Source organism: Acanthaster planci, linkage group LG07, assembly GCF_054643075.1.
Source record: "Acanthaster planci isolate LZ-2023a linkage group LG07, COTS_SCS, whole genome shotgun sequence".
Taxonomy (NCBI): Eukaryota; Metazoa; Echinodermata; class Asteroidea; order Valvatida; family Acanthasteridae; genus Acanthaster; species Acanthaster planci.
Genome location: NC_141783.1, coordinates 14,950,519 through 14,961,118, shown reverse-complemented (window position 1 = coordinate 14,961,118; position 10,600 = coordinate 14,950,519). Strand labels below are relative to the sequence as shown.

Here is a 10,600-nt window from a genome sequence, read left to right as displayed (position 1 = left end):
GTTTGGGGAGGACATGGCCCTCCTCCAGTCGTCTTAATGGATTAGAAAACTATGAAATCAAGAATAACACCCATTTTATATGTGCATCTTGCTTTTATTTCTCTACCACCTACACAGTCGCTGATAACTGAACCCAATAGACATTCTGAAAAGCAAATAGCAACAATTGTTGGAAAATTTATGCGTATACATACTGAAGGAAATCAGTTCTAAATGTGGAATAATGTGGAATACCACCTACACTGTCGCTGATAACTGAACATAATAGACATTCTGAAGAGAAAATAGCAACAATTGTTAGAAAATTTATGCGTATACATACTGACAGAAATCAGTTCTAAATGTGGAATAATTGTCCTGTCTGAGTATTTAAAAACCTCTTTTTGGTTTGGGGAGGTCATGGCCCCGTCTCCCATCCTCCAATCGTCCTAATGGATTGGAAAACTATGAAAAAAAGAATAACACCCATTTTATATGTGCATCTTGCTATTATTGCTCTACCACCTAAACAGTCGCTGATAACTGAACCCAATAGACATTCTGAAAAGCAAATAGCAACAATTGTTGGAAAATTTAGGCGTATACATACTGAAGGAAATCAGTTCTAAATGTGGAAAATCAGTGTTATGCGGTCACGCGTCGGAGAACACTATACTGAATCAATAGGCCGTAGACTCACAAGCGGCAATTAGTGTATGCCCTCAGCCCCTGAGTTTGGCAGTTTTCCAGGGCTTATTCGGTGTTGGAGTTTGATCAAAGCTGCATTTTATTATCATTCATGTGATATGCCCAAACCCTAACTGAAATCAATTTGTCTACATAAGTAAAAAAATTGGCTAAGAAAAATGTGAGTTTGACTCCCCATTTAAAGTATGTTTTATATTTCATTTTATTACGGTTTATTTATACTTCCTGCGTCTGTGCAATTTCCCCTTCATTTATCAATTATTTACTCCACAGCTGGATCAAAGAAATAAGCTGTTGGAAAAGTCAATGAGTTCACGCATTCCAACTGAAATGTCTTGACAGGGAATCATAATTTAAATCTACAAGCTATGTACAAGCCGTTTTACTCAGTGATTCTCTATCGTGTTACTTAAAAAGGCCAAGTAAAAAAATAAAATGGTTAGAATGGACACCAATCCAGCTTTTGTCCCATTCCCACTGCCGTTTATAAATTTTTCTTTCAATGTTGTAATTTCATTCGCTTTTTCGCTCTGTTTGGGGTAGAATCTGGACCACAGGACTGTTATTTACCAATGGATAAGAAGTTGGTGGCCAAAGTCACATACGTCATTTTTAACTTGACCTTTCACACAAAATTAAAATACATTGTTACCATAGTTTTATCTACAAAGCATAATCCATCTTGTTTCCAAAAGTGAAAGAAGAGAAGCGAGACCTTCCTTCGATTAAAGAAGGAATCATACAGTTCATTACGCAAGTTGTTGCTGTTTGATTTTAGTGCTTTCAAACTCCATATACATACATTTTAGAATTTTCAAACAGATTCGAGCCTGGTTTACTTGCTGTACGTGTTGGTTCATGTTTATGTGTTTATTGTACCGTTAGTTTGATACATTAAGTAAATGAAACTATCAGTTCAATAGTTACGTCAGTTCTTGTGGTATCAAGCAACGTCAATACATGAAAAATGAAATGATCAACAGCGCATGTTACGGACGTATTCCACCAGACAACATTTCCAGGTACAACAGAGTACAGTGCAGTACAAAGACTATACAGAGACTCTCATAGTATGCTACAACACCATTACAGCAAAACACTCGACACCAGCAACAAAAGTGGCGTGTCAAATTACATGCTTAAAGTGTATGTACACGTTATCATGTCGTTTGTACTTCCCCTTGGCTCATCAGCTTCGGGATTTTCAACATTTATGTCATCTCGAATGCACAACTTTATCATTGAAGCGTGGTTTGCCCGATAAGAAAATTGTACAATTCATTGGTTCACTTTAAATACAACTCAATTCCTGCTGTTCAGTGCGAGTGTCAAAGGTATTACCCAACAACGATGTGAAAGTTTGTTCAAATCATGGTCTTTGGTAGAAGTGCTTGAACTACCAAAACTGTAGGTATTTGAGTAATATGAAAAACAAGGCCGGAAAAGCCGTCTGCTTAACACTGAGTGTTCAATAACACAATGAGTGTCCATTAACACTAAGTGTTTAAATTCATGATTGAACTTACTAACCCATCACAAGTCTCGTATTATACCTCTTAACTGATACGCACTGTTTAACGCAGGGTGTTTAACATCCATAATCGTCCAGGGAATGGGTTTGGATAAATGTAGACTTACGTCACATCTATCTCAATATCCAAACCTTACATTCGACGGTTGTTTATTTCACATACAGTTTTCACCTTAGCAGTATTGCAAACGTAAATTCAGCTTGCTTTACCACCGCACGTTCCCCTTTTAAATTGTATGGGAACGAATACTGTATCAAAAGCTCTGGAGGATCACACGTATTCAACCAAAATACATGTGTATTATTTACTCCAGAACTTTGTTATGAACAGACGTGATTCACGACTTAGTTCACTCGGCAGTGTCCCGAGTACGCTACGGCACTCTTTCGTTGCGCCGTAATTTGTCCGCGAGTTTTAACTCAACAAAAGACTGCCAACTATCTCGACGGCAGGAAAATCTATTCCTCCCCAGACGCGAGTGATGGCATACAGGACCCCTCTTGGCCCTTCATCGTCACACCTGACGATTATTTTTCCTCAATTGCAGCATAACTTGTCTTGCCCTCATTTTGGGGCAACTTGTCGCACTGGATATTCCCCAAAATGTAAACGGAAACTATAAAATAAGCTTTCAGCATCCTATAGCTTTTAACATTTTGGGAATCCATCGTGGACAATATTTTCATAGAGAACAGACGCGTTTCACGATGCAGTTCGCTATTCGGCGCGGTCCCAAGTAGGCCTACACTACTCTTCTCCTGCGCCGTCACTTGTCCCCGAGTTTTAACCAAAGCAAATGACTGCTACTTACCTCGACGACAAAGAAAATTCCTGCTTAGACGCCAATCTAATCTGCAGGTATACGGGGCCTCTCGTGCCCCTTCAATATATCCGTCACACTGACGAACATTTTCAACAACTGCAGTTCTGGTAGTTGCCCCATTTTGGGGCTTCTTATCATACGCCATATTATGGAAATACAGACCGATGTACCTATAAAAATTGTGCAAGTTTTAACATCATAGCTTGTAACATTATGGAGATCAATAACACATTTGGCACAGAACATTGCAACATGTGTTTCTATGACGCCCCATTTTGTCAGTGAGTTCCAATCTTTTGAAAGAAAGACGAAACGTCACGTCGTTCCCTTTTTTTATAAGCGGGCTCATGTGAGCTTTCGATACAGACTTGACTCTGTTTTGTTTTGGTATGTCTTGATTCATGCAAACGGAAGAAAAAAAGCTGAAACATTATGTCCGGAAAGGTTTGATGAAAAACAAAACTACACGCAAGAAAAGGAGATCAGCTTCCAAATATTACATAAAATTAAAGGTGTGATGCCTTGTAGAAACAGCTCCAAATACAACAAGAAGAGGTCCAAAACATTTCAAATTGTGTGATGTGGTCTTTCGTATAGTGACGACCAGAAAGCAGACAGAGCACAAGTTGAAATGTTACGGAGATCTTATGGTACCATAAACAAGGGCAAGGGTCTGGGTTTTGGTTCATTAATTGCGTTGAAAAAGTTAGAAAAACGAGCTGCATTAGCGAAATCAACAAATCAATATCAAGTCGTAAAATAATTCAGCGATTTTAGAAACAAAGACTCTCCCGTCTCTTGACATCAGGCCGACCCAGACCCTCTTCTCAAGACCCTTTCACTCCTGATCTTGAAATTCGGTACTGCTGGACTCCAGCTGAGGATGCACATCGCAGGTGGGGCCGTCTCTTGCTACGACCCTGCCGACATCTCGATCCAACGGGTGGCTTGAAGCTGCTGGCTGGCTCTCCTGCACAGAGAGTGGAATCGTCTCGGGGTTTGGCTCGGCTTGGACCTCCGGTTCACCCGCCCCTTGAAATCAGGACAAAATCTCACAAACGTGCTTAATAAACCTAACAAACTGTATTATCAAGTAAAAGAGTAAACAGTGCGACGTATGAGGTGAATGTAACAGTCAGTAATGTGCTTGATGTTCTACTCGTGATAAATTTTGTTTGTTTACTGTTGTCGGCTACGTTTTATTCACTTTGGTGTGAAAACAACGACATCACCCAAACAACGTCTCTGACAAATGAGAAACAGTTCTGTGTTACGCGCTACTTGGTGAACAAGGCACAACAATCAGAATCATTGTATTTTCGTAAACCAACAAAATTTGACGGATTATGCATGCTAGGAGATACAGACGGTCAGCACAACACCGTATCACATTCTGAATCACTTTTAGCACCTTTGTGCCATTAACGTAGTGTTGGTCATCGAACTATGGTTGTACAAATAATGTAATGGTCATTGAAAGGTATTAGCAGAAGCAACATTTAATGTTTAGAATGGCACCGATTCTGCAAGCACCTTTATTTCAACAGCACTGAAAGACTTAAAATATATAAGACAAAATAAAACATTTTGAGCCACACCTTGCTTTTTCTTGTGATGAAGCAAAACCAGCACCAAGAGGATGCCAAAAATAATGGCGAGACCTAGAACCAGCAGAATCACCCACCAGGGAACATTTCCTGTACATGGGAACCAGTAGGATTACAACAGTGTAAAATCACAGCAAGAGAGCACACAAGGTATTAACAATTAAACAGCATTTTCTGGTTTCCAAAATTAAATGTCCCCAGATAAGGATCGATTCCAAACAAGGCCATCGCCCCGCATTCTTTACAGGTCTACTGTGATTCAACACAAACCTTGTCCAGGATGCTCACTTTCCCCGTTCCCGCCGCCATCGCTCTTTCCTGCTTCGCTGCTCGGTGGACCCTCCGCGGAGTCCCCGCTGGTATTTTCGTCATATCCAGGGGGTGGTCTAGGGCCATCTGTAACATTGGGGGCAGCCATCGTAGAAGGTTGGGCAGTCGGGGCTGGGGTTGATCTTTTCCCAGTTGTCTGTGTAGTTGTTGATCCTGCAAAGTTGCAGTTTCGCAAACAAATCACACGAATCGTTCAGTCTTAGAGCAAATCACAAGATATATACAAATAGACTTATCCAATCATTCTCTCTTCAATTCTACATGGCATTGTTAACAATGTTAATTTTGAGCTAACAGACTGCATCTAACTCTGTAACGAGATTGGAAATTAGAAAAGGGATAAGTCTGCCGAATGTAACATTGAGAATTAGAAGTTAAAACTTATGGGAAAACTGCGATCAAATATCTTTCTCTCTTCAGTCTCCAGGCTCATGGACCAGTAATAGTTCAGACATTTATGGTTAAAGTGCGGAGAATTTCTTACATGAAAAAGTTCCCTCAATGTTAATCTGCTGATCAGCTTTAAAATTTACTGTTTTGGTTAAATACCTTTGTTTTCAATCACTATTTTCACGTAACTAAAGTAAAGATAAACGACTGACAAGTCGTATAAAGTGCATTGCTCTAACAATCCAATGTCATGGTCAACGAGAACGTCGAAAATGTTCGTATTGAAAAAAATATGTATTTTTGTAGCGGAACCAAGATCTCATCTTCAGCAAAACTAATTTCTAATCAGTGTTGTACATATTTTATTATAATTCATTGTACCATCATGATGCATGATAATCTGTCACTCACACCTGTCTCTCCTGTAAAAAAAAAGCGTTTAAAAAACATAAGGAAAAATACAACCAAAAAAGACACATCAACGAAGAGACTAAAACAGTCTCTGAACCCCATTGACATTGACCCAGACAGCAGACAGGCATGCAAATAATAGACCTATTGATAATTCCATGTTCGGACTTTCCCCGCAGGGTTGCGCAATCAAGCAATTTCCTCATGTACTATATTTGTAAATATAATACATCGTGAGCGCCGACTGGTACGGTCGACCTTTGATATTGCGTTAAAACAGTCTGGGGAAATGTGGCATTAGGCCTATTGCATGTTAACACACTAGGTGAGTTTCTCTGAAATGAGACACGCATGGAAAAGCACTATGTACCGGTACGTGTTTGCTCCGCATGCGCCGTTAATCCTCTAGAAGATTATACTCTTATTTACTCTTATAAAGAGTAAAATTTGGAACCTTTTCTTTTCTTTTCTCTTCGGTTATTCCGATTAGTTGTGATGGAAAGAAAAGGTTAATTATTGTTTCCCGTAGCGCATCATACAATTTGGTGCATGATATCGGGTAGCATAAAAAGTGATTATGGTTTTGGTTTGTAGTTTTATCGTGATCGCATTCTCTGACCTTAGTGGCTTTTATTGTTATTTTCCATCTCAAACTGTACATAAAAGTAAGAATGAAAATGAAGTCCCTGAAGCGGAACCTACCTGCATGACATGCTTGGCAGTATGGCTCAGTTGATTTGGCACAAGCAAAGGTGCAAGGCTCACACTTGTTCAACACAGGCACCCAAATAAAGTCCGAGGAATTAAAATGGTCTCGACATATCTTATTTTTCCCCTCTGCAACAGAAGATCAAAGAAATCGGGCCTTTTGTTCAAGGCAATTTGGACTTGTCAAAAATACTTAGCATTACCTCTACGCTGGAAAAATGAGAAAAAAAATGAGAAAATATAATGAAAAGTAAGAGAGAACGGAAAAAGAACAGTTGTCGGTTTTCATGGTGAATTGACGTCTCCACTCAGGAGTACTTGTGCGCAAATGACTGCGCGCGAATAATACAACCCCATCCCCAATACATGAAGATGTGCACACACGGGAGAATGTGTGTGAGTTTGAAATTAGAAACTGACATTGTTAAACTCTTTGCATGAGCTCACCATCCCCAATGTTTCTTCCGATGTTAGCGCTGGCACGCTTCAGCCTGACGTGTCTGGGGGGTATAAGCGTACAACTCCCAAGGGTGAACAGGCAAACAAGCCCACTTACCGCCTGCAGTGATTTTGTGAGACACATGATGGTATCTACAAATTTACAAAAGACAGTGGCAAGAACTGTTGTCAGACATAATAGTTACTCGAGTCGAGTCATTCTAACGTAATGACCGTCGGCGTCGAGTCATTAGGCAAAACAGTCGAGTCCAGTCAAGTATTTAGCTCGAGTCATTTCGAGTCACTAAATATTACTTTTGAACACCCAACCATTATTAAATCAAGGAAGAAAATTATTTTTGGCATTTTAAATACTCGCCAAACAGCTGAGAAATCAAGTCTAATTTACGTACAACCTCACCATGACGATTAAAAACTGGAGGCCAGGGAATTTTCCTCCTGATGCGTATAAAAGCAAAGAAACGTTTTTTGTCACCGTTCTTCCCACAAAAAAGCTTGTTAACATATCTTGAATAAGAAATGTTAAGGACAATTGTAACCATTTTACGACCTTTCTGGTCAGAGTTCTAATAGTCAACAGCGCCTGTTCACTGGGCATAGCGTTTTGCTTGTTTGTTTGTTGCTGTGTTTACTGCTTTATAGATGCATCAATCGAAGGACAAAAATGTTTTGAGTACTGTGTCAAGTTACGAGGAATGGGAGTATGCGCTGAGGCTTTAAACGAGTCCAAAAACCCATTCCAATTAACATCAATATTACCATTGCTACCGCTTTCTCCCATGAAAGATTACATCGAGCTTTCAATTATGTTCAAGGCCTATAATGTCTTGTAGTTGTATTTCACAACATCAAACTAAGTTCTAATTATCTACTCCTATTTCCCTGAGAGATACCGGTATATATTTCAATTCTCTTTGGTTGAGTTATTAACCAAAATTGTGTTGTTTTTATTTCGATGCAGAACTGTCAACGATATTTGGCTTTTTATGTGACGGTCTGATGGCAAAATGATGCAGAAGCTGCAAGCCCATTGGGAATTTTTAATTCTCCTTCCTAATACCACCAAAGCCCAGCCAATTTACTTGAATCTGTTCTTGGCCGAGAACGCGCCCAAATTTGAATGCTTTTTGCAAGTACTTTCAACTTGAATTCTTCTTGAGTGCTTCAGTTTTGAAATTTTTTGCTCATAAGATTAAATAATAATGAATAATCTTTTCCTCGGATTGAAAGATAATCGTGAACCTGTGCTCAAATTGGAGTTAAAATGAACAGCCCTTGAGCTACTTCAGAATGAACGAATAAATTATTTAACGTTCTAATGCAAAGAAAAACGCTGTTACTGTTCAAGCTATAGCTAGACCTACAACTGTAATCAAAATGCAATAGGTGAACACTTACATGACATTTCTTGTTTCCGTGTTTGTGTTAACATGTGCTAGTCATGAAAGCTAACGTGGTTTGTACAGCGTACTAGAGATGACAATCGTTTTTATGCCACTCAGTCATGGAGCTATGGCCTTATGGGTAGGTTAACCCCTCGAATGTGTCTCTTACTGATCCATACAGAGACAGGGGTTTTCCACCTGCAAATTGCTTCCTATATACACAGACACTCGAGTGGTTTTGTACATGATTTCTATCGGTTACGGGGGAAGAAATAAATACATTGCAATAGAAAAAGTGCTAAGCTGTCAATAATTATTCTAATAACAGTTCTTCCTAAATGTGGAAAATTAGTGTTATGCGGTCACGGAGAACACTATACTGAATCAATAGCCCGTTGACTCACAAGCGGCAACGACTGTATGCCCTCTGCCCCTGACTTTGGCAATTTTCCAGGGCTTATTCGGTGTTGGAGTTTGGAGTTGTTGGTTGGAGTGATGCCACTCGTCATTAATTGGCCTTCCACACTCGCATTTACCGTGAGCTGAATTTACCAAGCATTATCCATCGCTTTTCAGAAAGTTGTCGCCGCTGTTTGACTTCAATACAAATGTACTTTCAAACACTACACATAATACACGTGCATAGGTATGTGCATGAAGTGTTACTCTGTTGACAGACTGGTTCTATTATACTGAATCAATAGGTCGTAGACTAACATAACAAGCAGCAAATACTGTGCTCTCTACCTCTGACCTTGGCGTTTTTTCTGGGCTCATTCGGTGTTGGAGTTTGATCACGCTTGCATTTTATTATATCGACGTGTTACAACCAAAACCTAACTGAAATCAATTTGTCTACATAAGTAAAAGATTTTGGCTAGGAAAAATGTGAGTTTGACACTCAATATTATGTATTATATTCATTTTATTATGGTTTACTTATACTTCCTGCGTCTGTGCAATTTCCCCTCCATTTATCAATTATTTACTCCACAGCTGGATCAAAGAAATAAGCTGTTGGAAGAGCCAATGAGTTCACATTCCAACTGAAATGTCTTGTCAGGGAATCATAATTTAAATCTACAAGATATGTACAAACCGTTTCACTCTGTGATCATGATACTTAAAGGAACCAGGACATGAATTTTTCTTGGAACCACTTTTTGTGTATCTCTATACTCTTCTCCCATGTATGAAGACTGTTTGAAATCTTTTTTGAGTTTCGTGAACTGAAAATTGACCAAGCACTTATGGACAAGTTAGGGCGCTTTTGCACTGATGTAAATCCAGGAAGACATGGTTCAGGTTGCATGTTTTCATGTTCAAATTGTGAACCAAATTTGCTATCTGGGAACATTTCTGTGAAAAGGATATTTGTTGAATTACTGCCATATACTTACACAACAATAAATTGCAATAGGAAATAAAATCTGTCATAGTAGTGGTTACAAAAATCTAGAAATTTTCTGTGCACAAATCGGTGCAACATTGAGATTCAATGCCTTGGATGACATCACAGTTTGTCTCGTGAATATGCAAATAACATTAGCATAAAAGCAAAAAAGCATCAAAAGTCGGGGTTAAAACTGGAAAACAAAAATTTTAAATCAGGTTAATTGAAACCGAAAGATGCAATTTCAAGGGTTTTTAGTCAAATTTATAAAAATATTATTATTTCCTGGTTCCTGTAAGGACAATTGTAACCATTTTACGACCTTTCTGATCGGAGTTCGATTGGTCAACAGCGAATGTTCACTGGGCACAGCGTTTTGTTTGTTTGTTGGTGTGTTTGTTGGGGGTGTTTGTTTGTTTGTTTGTTTTTAAACAAATGCTTCATAGTTGCATCCAAGGACATAAATGTTTTGAGTACTGTGTCAAGTTACGAGGAATGGGAGTATGCGCTGAGGCTTTAAACGAGTCCAAAAATCCATTCCAAGCAACATCAATATTACAATTGCTACTGCTTTCTCCCTCGAAAGGTTACATTGAGCTAAGCTAAGTAATTTATTTAAGTGTTCAAAATTAGCATGTTTCAGAGACAGCAACTGCCTCATGACTGATCTTGCTGGTTGAACTCTGCAATGCATGATGGTCACTCATCACTGGATTAGGACAGTTACTACAGAGCTAACCAAGTACGGATGATCTGTAAACACAAGGTCATTGATAGTTTCATTCTCTTGGTTATGCTGACACTGAGGTGTAACATCACCACAAGTTGAATCAAGTCCATTGCCGACGTAACAAGGGCCAGACCCTGTGTATTCG

General features: G+C 39.1%; 1 protein-coding gene across 2 annotated transcripts; it reads right to left on the bottom strand.

Moving 5' to 3' along the window:
* Positions 1-73: 73 nt before the first annotated feature.
* On the bottom strand, positions 74-9,016 carry LOC110980916 (uncharacterized). 2 transcript variants are annotated; one of them, XM_022237990.2, is made up of 6 exons: positions 8,737-9,016; positions 6,936-7,079; positions 6,483-6,617; positions 4,920-5,132; positions 4,641-4,739; positions 74-4,074 (listed from the first exon to the last, which is right to left on the bottom strand). In XM_022237990.2, the coding sequence occupies exons 2-6, from the start codon at positions 7,069-7,071 to the stop codon at positions 3,881-3,883; spliced, it is 777 nt and encodes a 258-aa protein (XP_022093682.2). In that variant the 5' UTR covers positions 7,072-7,079; positions 8,737-9,016; the 3' UTR covers positions 74-3,880. The 2 variants fall into 2 exon arrangements, with proteins under 2 accessions (XP_022093682.2, XP_022093681.2); XM_022237989.2 differs by lacking the exon at positions 8,737-9,016 and adding an exon at positions 8,346-8,497.
* Positions 9,017-10,600: the final 1,584 nt, after the last annotated feature.